Source organism: Malaya genurostris, chromosome 2 (assembly GCF_030247185.1).
Source record: "Malaya genurostris strain Urasoe2022 chromosome 2, Malgen_1.1, whole genome shotgun sequence".
Taxonomy (NCBI): Eukaryota; Metazoa; Arthropoda; class Insecta; order Diptera; family Culicidae; genus Malaya; species Malaya genurostris.
In genome coordinates, this window is record NC_080571.1 from 46832892 (window position 1) to 46851028 (window position 18137).

General features: G+C 38.3%; 3 protein-coding genes across 5 annotated transcripts in view; 2 read left to right on the plus strand and 1 right to left on the minus strand.

The window, feature by feature from the left end:
• LOC131427288 (furin-like protease 1) overlaps positions 1–2155 on the plus strand; it is a 664527-nt gene extending 662372 nt beyond the window's left edge. For all 3 annotated transcript variants that reach the window (XM_058590335.1, XM_058590336.1, XM_058590334.1), the window contains one exon: positions 1044–2155. In XM_058590335.1, the coding sequence (XP_058446318.1) occupies positions 1044–1912 (869 nt within the window). In that variant the 3' untranslated portion in view covers positions 1913–2155. The remainder of the gene's footprint in view (positions 1–1043) is intronic.
• Positions 2156–8423: 6268 nt separating this feature from the next.
• LOC131427289 (JNK1/MAPK8-associated membrane protein) lies at positions 8424–9774 on the minus strand. Its single transcript, XM_058590337.1, has 3 exons — positions 8916–9774; positions 8726–8860; positions 8424–8663 (listed from the first exon to the last, which is right to left on the minus strand). The coding sequence occupies exons 1-3, from the start codon at positions 9532–9534 to the stop codon at positions 8524–8526; spliced, it is 894 nt and encodes a 297-aa protein (XP_058446320.1). The 5' UTR covers positions 9535–9774; the 3' UTR covers positions 8424–8523.
• Positions 9775–14019: 4245 nt separating this feature from the next.
• LOC131429734 (myelin expression factor 2) lies at positions 14020–17764 on the plus strand. The gene is made up of 6 exons (XM_058594058.1): positions 14020–14167; positions 14383–14976; positions 15467–15587; positions 15982–16875; positions 16941–17076; positions 17148–17764. Exons 2-6 carry the CDS (start codon positions 14519–14521, stop codon positions 17201–17203), a joined length of 1665 nt encoding a protein of 554 aa, XP_058450041.1. The 5' UTR covers positions 14020–14167; positions 14383–14518; the 3' UTR covers positions 17204–17764.
• Positions 17765–18137: the final 373 nt, after the last annotated feature.

Sequence of the window (18137 nt, forward strand, 5' to 3'; positions counted from 1 at the left end):
TTTGACAAAGAACGGTATGAATATTGCGTTAAACAATTCGTTCGACTGTAGACTTTTTTGTTCTTCAGCAAGATTTCAATTTCGCTCTTCCTGAATGAAATAACAATGTACTATGGTCGTGTCACCGTTTGCTTTTGTTATGTAGTTTTGGTCATTTTGAGATCACTGTATTCTACTTGCGGTTTTTTTTAACAAGACTGTAGCGGTTCCTTTATTTTAATCAAGACCCGTAAGCAGACTGTAAAGTGGGATTTCTTTCGACGCCATCTTCGATCATCAAAAATTTATCAAACATTATGCATTTGATGTGTTTCACATATTTTTCAAACTCGACCAACCTACCGGCCCGAGGGTTGCTTGGCCGATTTTTTTCTCCGCATTTGATTGTGAATAACTATTTCCTTGATTTTTGATTCCGAGATGAAAAAAATCACACATGTACTCAAAAGGTGAAAGATTCTCAAATCAGAACGATAACAGAAATTCCGAAAGCAAAACTCGGCCAACCAGCCCCGATCTCCCCTACTATTAGAAAACAATGGCTAATGCCTAATTCTTGTTTGGTGAAAAACTCCAGCTGTTGGAACTGTGGCAGTTAAAAATGTTTTCAAATTAGAAAAAAATCATAATCTTCCGAGCATGATAGAATCAAAATCCCTGTAGCACGTTTATTTTACCAACTTACGCAATACTTGCTATACCCTGATAATATTTCTTACGACCATCAGTTACTACTACTCCTACAAAACCACATTCACCCAGTTGAAACGAAATCCCCATCGACCATTTCACAAGCCGATGGTCAGTAATTTGAATTTTATTTGCTTGTCCTACCCACATAGAAGATCCCGCGCATTAACACTACTATCGGTAATCTTCTCGCTTGCATCATCCAGTGGTGACGGTTCATGTGCTTATATCTAACCCAAGCTACCATTCTGCACCATCCTCCGATAAGCACTTTTCCACCGGGTGTACGTTGAAAAACCCGCAAACGATCCTGGTTAGCAATTATCAATCCAATGTGAACGTTCTTCTTTTAGAGTGCGGTGCAGCGTCGTACTTTTACAATGGCCGTTGCTATTCGTCCTGTCCGGCCAGCACGTTCCCATCAAATTATCAAACGGGCCGAGAGAATGCAATTGTTGAACAGAACCCACTACCGTTTGGTTCACTACGACGGCGACGACGACAACAGCAACAACAACGACGACGAAGTCGAAGTAGGCGAAATCCGACTGCTGCTCGGTTCCCCAATGGCAGTGTCAATGATTTCAACAATTTAGACAACATTCTGCTGGCGGCACAACCACAAAAACGTGACACTCAGATGCAACCCCAACAGCACTGCATTCCGTGCAATCCGACATGCCTGAAATGCATTGGTCCAGCGGATTACCACTGCAGTGAGTGCCAGTCGGGATTCGGTTTCACAGACGTGACCATTTCTCCCAACCACCAGCAACGTTGCGTCTCCATCAACTCGAAACGTAAGCCAGTATCGAAACCGGCATCTCCTGACCTAAACGGAACAAATAAATCCCAGACTAATGCCACATCATCCGCCTCGGACCAACAGCAGCACGATAAGAGCTGGTTATTGACCGACTACCTCATTATGATAACTGTCGTTGGTGTGACACTGCTAGTGGCATTCGTGGTCATCTATTTCCTCTGGATGCGATGTTTCCGGGGGGTCCTATTGGCACATCCAGGCAGCAGTTTGGCAGCCGGTATCAGCGGCGACTACCAGTACAATCGAGTTCAAACGTCAGAAACTGAGGCAGGCGAACCGTCCTACGCTCAGCTGATTCGGGACGAGATCGATGAGATTCTTGCCGAAAGTAGTAGTGACGACGAGACGACTGCTGCGTTTCTGTCGAGTGGAATAATTGCTCCGGTGGAACGATGATGATTGGGTGTCTTTTCCACTTCAACTGATCTTAATTACCGTTATTTCTTTGCATTATGCGCGCTAGAGAGGTAAGTTAAAGGTGTTTTTATTCCCAGCAGCAGCTGAACACAAATTAGTCAACATGGAAAGCAGAAGATAAAATACAAACAAGCGATCCATTAGGGTAGGGTCTCTTCAATGATCACTTAACGAACAAATTTTACATGTAAACAATAAACTAATTAGTGACATTTTAATAAACCATTATGTGTATTACCATTTAAACAAATATCACATTCTGTAGGTTATGTCTAATTTCGTATGGAAAACAACATATGTGTGGGTAAGACAATCGGCCTAGTGCGGCGAATGACCAGAAACGGTTAAAGTCGTTAATAAAAAAAAAAAATAAAACAAACAAACAATCTTTGTTTCGTCCCATACTCTCTTCAATATCGCGTTGTAATAAAAAGCAAATGATTTGTCTGAACATGCATAACATGCACAGCACACTAAGATTTGATTCCGTTGTTCGGCAATTTTTTTTCCGAAAGCTTACATTAAAAAAACCGAAAATTCGGCTCATGAAATAACCGATATTTCGGTACATGAATGTTATTTTACAAAAAAAAATGCAGATATTTACCGGACTATCAGTTATGGGCAAGTTTTTATTACAAAGTTCTGTATATAATTATACAATCCACACGGTAAATCTGAATAATCGCCGAGTACGGTAAAGATCATATCGCCCGTATGATAAAATTATCTTCCAATTGCCGAATTTATGTAAATACTGATTGTCGTGAAATCTATCTGTCAAACAATTATTTAAATTTCCAGTAAGTGTCTTTTTATTAACTAAAACAACAACAAAATTTTGAGTGGCTCATCGAATGGATTGAGGTGCACATGTTTTCAAAACATTAGAACTACTCAAAGCTTTTTTTGGCATTAAAATGCCTCACTCTTCACTATACGGGGCCGGGGGTCAATTAAATGTTTCAGAAAAAGCCGCGTAACCTTTTTGTGTCATAATTTTTAACGTTAATAACTCAGTCATTTGTTGATGGATTTTTGATTTGTTTCAATAAATTTTGAAATTTGAATCCATATCTCAATAGACACTGAGATTTACACAAGCAACCAGAAGTTCCACAATTACTTAAAAAAACCACTTTCTTGCTGCTTAAAAGTACACGCGGAACATTTGAGAACTTGAAAGTACAGATCAAGTTCCGCGTGAACTTTCTAGCTGCTTAAGGAAACACATGGCAATTTTTGCAGTTCGAAGTATAGAACCACCCCCCTGCTGTGGAAGCTGGTTCCTGAAACCGACGCATTTTGTTTTGGTGGCGTTGTTGTCAACAATATTTTAAGCTACGTTCATACCATACAATCAAACCACACTGGTGTCAAAAGTTAATTTCTTCAAACCCAATATAAATATAACTCTTGTCTAGTATTCTCTGCAAAACAAGTAATTTAACCTCTTTTTGAATAAGAAAAAAAGTGGTTTGTTATAGTTTGATTATATTCCTTCGAAATCATTTCCTTATGTTGGTGCAACCGCATGAAGAAAGATGTGAACACTGCTTAAACACAGAGATGCCAGGTCTGCAGATTTGTCTGTAAATCTGCAGATTTGGGGTATAGTGCTGCAGACATTTTTTGTTGTGCAGACTTTTGCAGACTTTTGAAATTCTCGCAGATTTTTACAGACTTTTGAAATTCTCGCTGACTTTCATCTATATTTACAGAAAAATTTGAAATTTCCGCGACCTTTTTTTTTTTTTTGCTCGCCAAGTCAGTTTTGCATGTCATACTTTATAGAGAAATTGCTGCCAGCAAGCCATACTTGCTGACTGCAGATTTTTTTTCAGATTTACAGACCCTGTCTGCAGACATTTGAAATTTTTACCTGGCATCTCTGCTTAAACACAGCATTTGACAGCGAACTAGAACCAAAAGAACCAAAAATTTCGGCTTCAAGCCAATTGTATGCAGATGACAATCGCACCACCGGGGTGTATAGAACAAGTTCCACGTGAACTTTTTACTTTTGGCAACTGGAAAGTACAGAACAAGTTCCGCGTGAACTTTTAGGGTGCATAGAAGCTGAACTCTGTATTCTTGAAGCAGCTTAGAAGTTCGTGCGGTTGCATCGCGCGAACTTTCAAGTGTGGATAATTACTTAAAAATGGGTTGCTTAGAATGCTATTGATGAACTTTGAGAGCTGCTTAAGCCAACTCAATCCCTTTTATCCGAACATTTGGTTAGTTGGGTAATTCCTTAGCTCGGTAATATTTTGACGAGAAATTTCGATAATCTATTGAAATGACCGATTTTTCGGCACATAAGTTTTATTTTACAATAATAATTTTCATTACAAAATTCTGTAAATAGATATACAATTCATACGGTAAATCTGAATAGTCGTCGAGTACGGTAGAAACATACTGTCCGTATGGTAAAGTTATCTTCCAATAACCGAACTTCTGTGAAAACTGATTGTCGTGAAACTAACTGTCAAACAGTTATTAACATTTTCACTAACTGCCTTTTTATTAACCAAACGAAAAAAATCTTGAAGGGTTCATCGAACAGATTGAGGTTCAGGTGCTAAAGTGTTTAAATCATCAGAGCCACTAAAAGCTTTTTATTTACTTTTTGGCAGAACGTAATTTTGAATCACTTGTCAACTTGCTGCTAACACAAATCGTTCGAGGGTAATTTCTGGTGGACTCGACGGATTGTGCAGTGTTTTTGGAAGGCGCTCATAATTCCGGTCAGCCGGAACATTTGACACTTTTCAATTGTTTCGTGGAATAAAACCATAGCCACAACAGGTTGGAATTTTCTTCATTCGTTTTTGTGAATTTGTGTTGTTTTTTTTTTAAATCCGAAAATCCAGAATTTTAACCAAAGGAAAACAACAAAAAAATACCGAACAATCCGTTAGGTTTACAGTTTACGGTAGTTGTTTGACAGTTCAGCAGTTACCAAACGATCGGTAATCAATTTATTTACCGAACTGATTACCGAACGTTCAGCTGATGGTAAAAAAATTATCGAATTCTGCGAAATTTTCTGAATGTATATATTTGAATCTAATATACATTGCCACACTAAATTTGATCCAAAAAGAGTTTTATTTGATTCAAATTTTAATTCAAAACTAATTTTATTTGATTCAAACAGTTGTTTGAAGTTGACTTAAAGACTAAATCACCCCTAATCTTTACGTCGATCGATTCGAAATATTCCGATCGAATGTGCAATTTCCATTCTGCATTCCGTTCGAGTTGGGTATGAACTCGAACATCATTCGTTCAAGTTGTTTAATTTTCGAACATTACTCGATCGACTTGCGTACGTATTACTTCTTTTCGGTTTAGAATCGTTCTAATTTGTTTTACAAGTGTTACGGTTTCGTTTACTAAGAAATGACTAATATAAAAAGAACGTTTAAGTAGTGTTGATAGCTTAGATGGTTAGTGTTCGAAATTTCAAGTGTTCTCGAACGAGAGTCGATTGAGTCACGGAATGAAGTCGAACAGAATGAGTCACGGAATGAAGACAAGTCGAACGGAATGAAGAATGCAAAATTCGAACTCGAACGAAAGTGTAGATTCGTTCGTATCACAAATTCGTCGGATTGCAGAATCGGGGTGAATATATTAGAATCTAATGTGTTTTATATCTCTACGTGCATTAGTTAATCTAAATACTGTTTTTGATAAACGATTTGTTAATGTAAACTGCATTAAAGCATAAAAAAAGGATTTTATAATTATTTCAGCTTTGTTTGTATCAGTTCATCGCTTTTATTCAATTTAAGATAGCTGTTTACTGATTAAACTCATGGAGAAAGGAGTCTAACATAAAATAAACATTAAATTGGAACTCCAATGGACTTAATGAAATGATAAAGAAGTTTCATGTATGGAAGGTCACGACAAGCAAGAATGTCGCGAACTGGGGCATTGGATAGTCTACCTTGAGTACGCAAGGAATTGTTTAGTTGAGATCTGACCACAGACTAACAGACATGACACTATGAGTAAATTATTATAAATATAAATTTTCGTCATGCACTAGTTCCACCTATACTGAATTAAGCTACTATCGGTACACCCCTTGTGTTATGTAGAAGTTTTTTTACTAGTTGGTTCCCCCTCGTTTGTCAATACCGATCAGCTGTTTGCAGGGATGCCTGATTTCATCAGACTTTGTGTAATATTTGTAAATTATTCGTTGCAATAAATTATTGATAATATATTTAACTTTTTTAGCGATGTTGGAAAGTAACCATTTATTTTTCTCAACGTTGTTCATCTAGACTATTTTTGATTGTGTTGGTAATTTTCACCCGAAATCAAATGGCGGCCGACAAGAAGTAAGTAAATATCGTAACAAAACATACGATTCGGTTCGATTTTATATTGTAGTTTAAGAGGAGAAGTAGGCACAATTCTGTTTCTAGTTTTAACAATATGTATTAAATCTGTATCCTGCATGAAATTCGCATGGACGTATACAAATCAATACATTACAAATAATACTGTATGAATGGCAACTCTGTTGGTAAATGAAAAGAATAAACACAGTCCAAATGACAGATTAGATGTTTTTGATTAGAGGCGTGCAAAACAGCTCATTTTGGTGAACAGCTCCGAACCGATCAGCTCACCAAAGTGAATCGATTCGATGTATCAGCTCATCAGCTCTTTTATTTTGAACTTAAGGTTCATTTTGTGCGCCGTGTTTCTTATGCACCGTTTTTTTTTCAAATGCATGATCGAAATTGAATCATTGATTTGCAATGATGCAATGAATGCCATGCGAAATAATTTATCTTTAATTGATGTCGACTAAATTGAATCTCTTAAAGAGCCGAAGATCCGATCAGCTCGTAGCGTGTTCCTGCGTCATAATGCAGTGAACTGGGTAGCAAATGAGTGAGCTGGTGAGCTGCGGTTCCTTTGAAAAGAGCTGTGAGCTGTCAGCTCACTTCAATGATTCGATTCACTGGAACAGCTCAGGAGCGAATTGCCCATCTCTATTTTTGATAGGGTAACGTTGCGCCATCATGCCATAAGCGAGTACTGGCCCAACTAAAGGAATATTCGAAATGACCGTTAAAATGATTAAAGAATCCAATTGGAGTGTCCTGTCTGTTAGTCTGTCATCACGATACTCCACGCATGTCCAAACGACATGATCAATATCGCGTTAACCTTGAAGGGGATGTGCGTCTAACGTGAACATCATGACACGAATGAAATCCCTACTCACATCCAGTCCCCTGAACCATGCCTACGTTGATATTTTAGGAATAATTAAGTGCATCCACCGACCCAGTTCATCTTTATCGCAAAAAGCTTGCCAGCTGGCATGTGTTCTTTGGCGAGACGCGCTATAGTATTCGTTGAAAGCAATCGGTCTCTCATAAATTTCACCCTCAATAGCATCACATTTGACTAAAATATCGGCTCTTTCGTTACCTGGAATTGAGCAATGAGCCGGGACCTAGACTATAGTGATTTGATAATTATTACTCAATATGTCGTTCAGGAACTATCTAGAATTTTTACCAAAAACAAACGAAAATAAAAAAAAATTCGAACCATTCGTTGCAAGATTCCATTTAACCTCAAGGTCAAAGCCTCTATGATATAAACAAACAAAAAATCCGATATTATATCACCCTATCGGGGACGTTGGCTCAATAATGCCTTGTTTGGTGCCATTTCACTCTTAAAAAGCCTAGCTTAGCTTAGCGTGAGTTTCCCGTGATTGATCAGAAACCAGTTGAAATTGCATATTGAACCAAATGCATGATACTTGGGGAGTCGTAGATCATGTTCAACGTGCAACCTAAACTGACTTAGAACATGGACTGATCAATAACACAGATGGTCACGCTCATGCAGGTCAATATGAGAAGGGAAGGAATATTTGTTCAACACTTGTTGCTACTAATAACCGAGGAATTCTCTGCATCACCACAGGTGTCACAGGATTGGGACCATACATAAACCACGTAGACCAAAATCTGGTTTCAATAGGAAGAAAATGAGAGAGAAAACAAAAGAGTCGCCTGTCTTTGACTGAGTATACTTCTACTTGATCATAGAACTCATTTGATAATCACTTTCACAGTACAGATTACAGTTGACGATGACTTTAGGTAGTCTGTCAAGGCCATTCGGCGTGACAATGCAATTCTGCTCTCAAGTATCATACATTTGGTTGAATATGCAATTTCAACTGGATTTTTGATCAACCAAATGAAACGCACGGACGGTTAGCAAGCTAAGCTAAATTTATGGAAAATAAAAAAATAATTATGAGACTACGTAGGTTTTAGGTGTTTACGTGTAGCTCGTTACGACTTACGACACTGGTGCATTTTACCGACAACTTTTTACCCCACACGGCGGAACTATAAATACCTAAATAGCTTAAAATATGTTCCAAAGAAAATGTCAAAATACAGAACAATTTTTAGAAAAGACAAACGCGTTTCGTAATAACAGAACAAAGTATATTAACTTAAGAACTATAGTCACAGAATTTTTCTCTTTCGTACAGTTGTGGCGTGTCACTTACTTTTCGAACTTCCTCACTTAAAATTATCCGGATCAGTGTACTTAGCCGTAAAAATATAAAATAATGCTGGTACGGGAACGAGCATTAGCGAAAAATACGATATATCGTACGGTATTGAAATAATTCCGTATGCTAGTAGCAGCCAATGACCAACTGAAATAAAAAGCACAATAAATTATTAGAGCTTCCTGACGATAATATGTACGATTACTAACGGATGATTGTTACATTGCGCATCTCTCTAACCGATGTTTTCAACAGTGACTTCATTGTCTGATTAAGCTTTATCGAGAAGTGCAGTGCATTCGAAACAACTGATATCACAATGCTCAAGTAAGGAAAGGAATAATCTGTAATAATCGAGAAATTTTGAATTTGCATTATACTAATTAACAGAAAACTTACAAATTAGTCCCCCTGCTACGGCATGTAGCAGTGACAATATGGGAAAAATATAAAGAGCATAGTATACTGCCATTTTCCCCCGTGATGGAAGATACTTGATGTTCAGGGCTGGTCGGATGATCATCATGAATGTAATACAGAATACATAGAACAGAAAAATCATCGTCTGCAACGGATATACTGCTTCTTGGGTGCAGTACATAGTAGTTTCATAGTTAGGTGTCGGATTATGAAACAATGTGTACCAATCGGATAATTTCCGTACGCCACAGGAGTTAATTCGAAGCTCCCAAATAGGATCGGTGAACAATATCGTTAAAACGGCCGACAAGAACACCTCGATGCAAGCACTGACGTGTAGTATCAGCTCGCCTCTGGTAAACTTGCGCTGCTGAGCATTCAGATCGATGCAGAACCAATGGATTATCAACGGTAAAATGGCCATAAATCCCAGGTATAACCAGTCATGCTCACTCAGATCATTCTGGCATGGGGCACAAACGTACTGCTCATTTACTCGAAAACCACGCAAGCAAGCTCCGCAATCACTGAGGGATGCATTTTCCAGCACAGTACGACCACAGTACAAGCCGGGACACTTGTCCACGGTTTTTAACATGATTTTTACTATTTTAAAATACTACAAAAATCGTAATTTTGTAAAACTTCATCCACAACATATTAATGCTAGCAATTATTTTGTTTTGATTCCATGCAGAGATGCCAGGTAAATATTTCAAATAATTTCAAACATGTAACAAAAGTCCGAAAAATGTCTGCTGGCTTTCATTTGTCTATAAAATTTGAAACACCAATGACTTAGCGAGCAAAAAACACATTACTATCATTTTAAAAATCTGCAGAAAACCCGATTTTTAAAATGTCTGCAGCACATAATAAGAAATCTAGTTTTGCAGACAAATCGATAGACCCGGCATCTCTGATTTCAAGGCTTGTGTTGACAGGTTGTGTTTTTATATGACACGAAGTTTCTGAAGGGTTGTTTAGTTATACACGCTCGTTCAATGTTACTCTAAAGTGAGTACAATTTCATTCACTTTCGTTAAAAGTGCAACTACTCTACACGGAAAATAAAAACTACCTATTATTTGACTTCTTTTTACTTAATTTTGAGTACTTCCTTTCATTCGCTCCTTCAATTGTTGTCAAAATACAAAGAGCAAAACCTCCCAACAGCGAGAGTTTCGTTCAATAAGCTAAAATTAAGTAAACCGTATTAACTTGAAATTGAGTCGATATGACTCAACTATAGAGTAAATATAACTCATCTTTGAGTAGTTTTTTGCACGTGTCGAAAACTACCTAGAGCCACTTTACCTAAAATTAGGTTATTGAACGAAACCCCCAAATTGGGTGGAATGTACTTAAAATTAGGTTGATTTGCGGTTCCGTGTATAGTCAGTGAAGCTTGTTTACTCACTTTTGAGTAAATACTGTAGTTGTCAAATTCTGAGTAACATTTACTCAGTGCTATAAATGGGAAAATTAGCTCGGGTGAGTAAATGTTAAACAATATGTTAGCTAAAGAATCCTTTATTATAATCGAAACTGCGTGTAAAATAAAAACAATGCAGGATTAGGAGGTACAACAATATTACCTTTTAATTTTCGATAGTATTCATTTACCTTGGCTCCAACCTGCTCAATTTATTTTCAAATTTCCTTTCTTCAAAAATCATTGCACGTAAATTTTCACACAACGTTTTAAAAGTCCTGTGAGTAGAACTTGTTGTCAATTTAGAAACTGAGTAAAAGTTACTCAGTCTTCTACATCAATATTACTCACTTTTTGACATTTGCACTAAATAAACAAAAGTGAGTACAAATTGCTCAATTGAGAGTAACATTGAATGAGCGTGTATGGAATATATACACTCAAATAAAAATTCACGTTCGATTCACTTGAAAAATCACGTAGAATGGTTTCAAATGTCAAATTGAATATTTTACGTGACGAAAATGAATGTTACACGAACATCCCCTAAAATGAATAGAGTCATCACATAAGGTTTACGTGAATTGACCAAACGTCAAACAATCTACGTGAATTTTCAGTGTGAAAAACTCGATTTTGAAAATGGCGAGCAGTGGCCCTCGAAGTGTAAGTAGTGTGAATATTTGTGAGAAAAGTTATTTATTTACAATTTTTTACTCCATCGACCGGACCATTCCAGTATGAAAGTTTCCATGTGTTCAACTGGACCGAGTGCCTGCGTGAGTCCGGAAGTTTACCCACTCCTGCCGAATGCTTCAAACAGGCCGTCGGTATGAAGCTAGAGAAACTGGAACCATGTAATGCGACTTCAACCTGCATCGGTAGTGTTGTGGGAGTTCTTGGATCACGACTTCGGCTTCGGTTGGATGGCAGTGACAACAAAAACGATTTCTGGAGGCTTGTCGATTTGAGGTACCACGACGTTATTAGTTGCTTTTTAAGCCATTGGAATTATATGACAATTTTCTGAAATAAATGTTTTATATTTCATGGCATTTTTCATTTCATAGATTTATATCAAAATCTGAAATCTCCCTTTTGACTTCAACCAATATATAAAATAGTAATTTTCTGGTATCTAAATTTGATATGAACTGATAGATAAATGTGATATGAACAGTACATTACATTTTACCTATGGAACACGTAACTTTTACTGGATTATGCATTAAACAGCTTTTAAATGCCAGTCCATTAAAACCTACGTGAAAAGTAGGGTGGAAAATATTCACATAACTTTTCACGTAACTATAATATGATTATTATTTTGAGTGTACGGTTAACTAAATATACATAGAAAATTAACATATTCGTTATATTCTATCACTCAAAATAATAATTATGTTATAATTACGTGAAAAGTTATGTGAATATTTTCCACCCTATCGAAACCTCCAGAAATCGTTTTGTTGTCACTGCCATCCAACCGAAGCTGAAGTCGATATTCGTGAACTCCCACAACACTACCGATGCAGATTGAGTTCGCATGGGTCCAGTGTCTCTAGCTTCATACCGATTCTGAACTCGTTTTTCGGTGGACCAACGGCCTGTTTCAAGCATTCGACAGTAGCGGGCACACTTCCGGATTCACGCCGGCACTCGGTCCAGTCGAACACATGGAAACTTTCATACTGGAATGGTCCGGTCGATGTAGTAAAAAATTGTACCTAATTTCTGTAAAAGTAGAAGGAAAAAATTGCAATTAAATAACATTTGACATTTGAAACCAGTTTACGTGATTATTCAAGTGAATCGAACGTGAATTTTTTTTGAGTGTATAATAAGATGAGACAATTTATTTTATTTTTGTTTTTCTTGCGTTCCGTGAGGTTGACATAGCGTGTCAATAAGTGCTACAAACAGCTCCTTTCTTTACCGGTAACGGTCACCTGATATAACGTTTGAATCGTACTCTATCCGGAAACTATATGATGTTTGTTTTCATAACAAATGTTCTAGGCACTTCTCTCTTAGTTTCAATGATTTGCTTCAATGATATAGAAAGCCCAATGAACTGTATGTAGTTTAGGACGTTGGCACGAATATTTTGTATAAATTTGGTTCACTAATAAATTGAACATATTGAAGAATTAATTACTTTCTAACAAACTTGGCAAATATCCTACAATAAACATCAGAGAGATGCCTTCGATAACAGATCTTTATAGTGGTTCCAGCAGTCGGGCTCCAAAATCGAAGCGCGAGTTGTCTTATCTTGTCTTAGGTTATATCAAAGATTTTGTATAAAGCTATCAATGATGCAATTGATAAAAATGTACTGAAGCAAAAGTAATGATAAAAAATCATATTCTTTTTTGCATTCAATTTCCTTCAAAGCACACTTGAGCACATGCGTTACCATTCTGTAGCACACACTCTTGTTAAACTCACACAGCTCACACACACACACACTAGTCAAACAAGAGCAAAGTTTTCTCTTTTAGTTTAGGCAGACTTAAAATCGTCTGTATTGATCGACTCGCCTTTTGATTACCTGCATATCTAGGTTGAATTTTTGGGGCAAACGCTACAAGTTGTATGTTCCATTTGTTGAGTTACGTCTTGTATTGCCTAACTATGCAGAAACATTTGATAGTTTCAGGAAAATTACAGTGCACCAAGGAATTCATTGATAACGATTATGCCTTCCTCAACAATTTCCGCATACCAAATAAAAGCCAGAATATTTCTCATGATTTTCACAGAATCTCTCCACTATTCTTGCAGAAATATATTGAAACCCGTAGAAAAATAAACCACTGATTTTACAGCTTAAACAATTGATTCACAATTAGATCTATTGGTTACAGTACATTTTATTGTATCTTGACAAGATTTAAGCATTAATCAAATAAACATAGATTTTCCATTGTACGGAGACACTAATGGCGCTTCTAGTGAGAAACGGTTGTACTTTTTTCCATTAGCTACTGTGGTTGTGTTAAATGCGCAGGCAACTTCGTTCATGCATTTTAAGAGCATATACGTCCCCATATTACACCAGACGGCGATTTTGGTGTCACGGGTTGCTCAACTACATTACTATTACACTGACGAATCTAGGTTTATTTTATTAATGATTTAAGTGAATTTATACATGAATTTCATGTTTTTATAGCCTAACTATGTTTATATGAAAAAGAACATCAAAATAATTATGTTCCCCGTGCACAAAAAAGGTTAACCCCTAAATTATCAAATTGATGTCGTTTTCGCTTGATGCCAAACCTAAGCCAGTTTCCACCCTAACTGCTGTTAAGTCGTTGGTTTGAAACCAGTTTCGAATCTAGTTTCAACGTCGTTGAACTGAAGATCATGTCAGTTTCGAGTCAGTGGTTTTTATATTAAGTTTGCTCAAAAACCCCCGTTGCTAAGTGCGAACCCGACACAGTTCCGTGAAAAGTGTTTATTTGATGAAACTACCATGGATCAGTTTCAGTTAACTCGAAAACAAAAGTTTACTTCGAATGAGTTTGTCGTGTGTACTTTTATCAGTGTATAACACGATTCCCTTTAGAAACACGTATGCATCGTTTCATTTTCCGGGTGTTTTTGCAAAGGACGCCGGTTTCAAGCAGCCGACGCCATTTTTCAATCATCATCGTCACTTTTCGTTTAGCTGCAGTGCGTGCTTGCGGTGAGTCCCGTTATTGTGCCGGTGAAAAGAATTAAATTAAAGTGCTTTAATCTCTTATTACTTCTAAAACCAGTTGAATTGTGTAGCTGAAGTGAACAGGTATGTTTTTCGGTAAAAAAATCTAGCCGGAATGTTTTTTGGAAGAATATTTAGAAAATACGTTTTAGCAATCGGGCACTTATGTCGGCTTTGCTGCAAAATGGGGCTCGTGCTCCGCCATAAGTTTCGTTCTATTTTTCTTTTTTCGGAACAGTCCACTTTTCGTTGTACCTAACCTGAGCGTTGTTTACCCACAACTTGTTTATTTTCCTCAGCTGCCTGCATCTTTAAAGTCGGCGTGTACTTGAAAAATTTCAGCATTTGTATTTTAGCCATTAGTGTTCGGTTATTATTCGAGTGGTAAACATCTTTTCGCTAGAGTTTCGCATTCCTTAAATCCAAGTGTATAGTATGGATAACGATAACGATCAGAACAGTCGCGATCGGTCCCGTCGCAATGACCGTGGTCGTAACAACTCTCGATTCAGCAACGATCGTGACCGCAGCCGCGATCGGGATCGCAGCGACTGTCGACGAATTTACGTGTCGAACGTACCATACGAGTACCGCTGGCAGGATCTGAAGGACCTGTTCCGCAAAGAGGTCGGCGACGTTTCATTCGTTGAGCTTTTCCACGATGAGTCGAATAAACCGAGAGGCTGTGGTATTGTAGAGTTCGAAAAAGCAGAACATGTTCAGGCGGCTCTGGATAAAATGAATCGATTCGATATCAACGGCCGGCAGCTGGTTATCAAGGAGGACTATGGCAACGAGCGGGACAAGTATGGTCGGGTTGTGCCAAAGTCTTTCCGCGGCAACGACCGGGATGGAGGCGACAATCGGCGACGTGACCGGGATGACGACCGAATGTATGTTTGGTTTGGTTTGGTATTTATTCTAGTTCGTAAGAATGAGTTTGAGAGGGGAGTTTATTCGAAAGATTCAAATGTTTCGTTTCGTTGGCGTTTACAGGGGTGTAACAATATCGTTCTTCCCAGTATGATAAAAACTGACGCGTTAGAATACGTTTTTATGCTCGAAATAGTTAATTGTTTCCAAAAGTTCCAAAAAAAGCATTCTATTTGATGCACATTGTTAGTGTTTGAAAAATTTGGATCTTTTTCACTCGTTAGAATTGTTCGCGTCTCAGATTCGAATAAAATCTCATTTCAATCTAACCGATTTAGTTAATGTAGTAATGATTATCTCGTATGGCTGCTATTTTATTCCGTACTGGTTGAGCAAATTTGCCAGAGTTCTTTGTTTCAATTGTTTTTAGTAGGAATCTGATTTAGTGTTTGCGTATGTGAAAATCATCTACTTTTTATTTCTGTCGTTTGTATGCTGTTCTGTGATTAGCTCGGGACGTGATGATGGCGGTGGCTTCAATCCGGACTTCAATACCTACGGTCTCAGCATCAAATTTTTGGAAGGTCTTGGTATTCAGGGGCCCCTGCATACCCGTATCTTCATAGCGAATGTGAGTATGGTTATTTAGTTTGCTTTCCTTTCTCCCTTCATCGTTAAATTGCGTCCCGTTAGTTATTTTGTTGTGTTGGCTGTTAAAATGCTACTAGCTGATTTTAATGTCCAAGGTTGAATGTCTCCGAAACAATAATGTAAAAGTAGTCGAGAATTTTTTGATCTATGTTAACATTGTCTAGAAAGTTTAATCGTTTCTTGATTGCACTACGCGATACGCAACCTTCGGTAGAGCCACAAAATCGTTATCTTTAATTATAAATCAGATGATCCTCTTGCAAACCAACCAACAGCCCATTTGTTTGGCACTGCAGCTAACTGTTCGGATATCAACTTTTTTCTCTCTTTTCTCTTCCAACAACCCAAAACGCACGCTTCTGATTTGTCTACAGCTTGATTATAAAGTCGATGCTAAAAAGTTGAAGCAAGTTTTCAAACTAGCAGGCAAGGTACAGAATGTGGACCTTTCCGTCGATAAAGACGGCAACAGTCGGGGTTTCGCAGTCGTTGAGTACGACCATCCGGTTGAAGCAGTTCAAGCAATCTCGATGTTCGATCGGCAGATGTTGTTTGACCGTCGTATGACAGTTCGTCTTGATCGTGTTCCCGAGAAGGGCGAGTTGAATCGTCTACCCGAAGGCTTGAAGGGTGTCGGCATCGGTCTTGGTCCGAACGGTGAACCACTGAAAGACGTGGCACGCAATCTTCCATCGCTGCAGCAGAATAATCAGATTCAGAACAATCCCATCCAGAATGCTGCTCCTACTCCAGTTCAGCCTCCACTTGCTGGCAATCTGCTTGGGGCCGCCGGTTCTAATCTTTCTGGGCTGAATTCGAATCTAGCCGCTCAGTTAAGTAGTGTGGTTGGTTTATCCAATTTGACTGGTAACTTACAAAATTCGATCCTGAGTAATGCTGCTGCTGCTAGTCTGTCTAATTTGACGGGCTTGGGTAATCTTGGCGGTGGTGGTGGAAGTGGCGGCCTTGGAGGCATTGGAGGGGGTAACTCTGCGTTAGCCGGTCTTGGTTCGCTGGGCGGCGGCGGTGGCGGTGGTGGTGGAGGCGGCGGTAATGACAGTGGTCTCGGCGGAGGTAACTACAATCAGAACTACTCCTCGGGAGGCTTTGGTGGAGGCAGTGGCGGTGGAAACCGCGGAAACGACTACGACCTTGGATCCAACAATGTTCGCAACTATAGCACTGCACCGAACGACGATTATGGTCGCAACTATGGCAACATCAATAATGGCAATCGGAAAGTCTCAGATACGATTATTATTCGAAACGTAAGTGCTTTACAGTGTTAGGAAGGTTGTCATCGATTATTTCTAATAACTACGATTGTTTCTAGATGCCATCATCCTGGACATGGCAGACATTGCGTGATAAGTTCCGCGACGTTGGGGAAGTGAAGTTTGCTGAAATCCGAGGACAGGACACAGGCGTTGTTCGCTTCGCAAAGGAGCGAGATGCTGAAGTCGCCATAAGTAAGGATTGATTGAATTTGGTTTTTTATCCCCATAGATGATAACGTGTTTTGTTTTTATTTTCTTTGCAGAATTAATGGATGGCTCGCGTTTCGACGGTCGTACGGTCGATGTCACCTTCTTTTAAGTATTCCGCCCCCTTGACACGCTTCTATGGCGTGCAAACGCATTCATTTTAGCTACAGTAGATATTTCGCGTGGGGTTGTACAAGTCTGATAGATACGCTACCCTTTCCAACCCAGTTTATTCGAAAAGTAACGTTTCTCGTAGATTGGCTAGGATTGTTCGAAAGATATTTCGATCGTACCTTCCATTCGCTTAGGTTTCGTATATTTTAGTTGAATCGAATTCATTCAGCGTTTATTTTTTTGACTGCAAACTAGTTTTCGTAGGGATTTCGCATTGTCTGCATTTTAAAGAAGTACGCTTTAATTAAGTTTGGAAGGCAATGGTGAGTGGATTAGGAACTATAATGACAACACTAATTGAATGGTTTTATGGAATACACAAAAATAACAAGTAGTTGTATCACTGACAGAAAAATACACTATCTGCTCCGTTAACTACAATTCTGCGTTGTTGGTAGCTCTATATTAAGCAAAATATCCACTCCGAATCGTATTTGAATACTATGTGTACGACGTACACATCTGCGGCATGCAAGACTAATAAACAATGACTCAATCATGTAGAAGTAAATTAATTTATGATGACAGCTGTTTCCGATTTTGCAAAGAAAAGGCTTCACAATCATTGTGAATACTGACTTTTAAACCGAGGTCCGCAGGGTCGAGTGCCGTATTACCATTCGAATCACTTCGTCGAAATCGCTAATTGTGTGTGTAACGCAAATGTGCACTCCATTTCCTCAGAACTGGCTGAATCGATTTTTATAAATTCGAATGAAAAGACAGTCACCCTCATTCTGAATAATGACGTATTGATTTTTCGATCGAATCCTAGCTACCTTTGCTGATTTTGCTAGCGTTATTGGGAATACAAATGAAATACAGTCGTAAAATCAATACGACGTTATTCAGAATAACGGCGAGTATTTCAC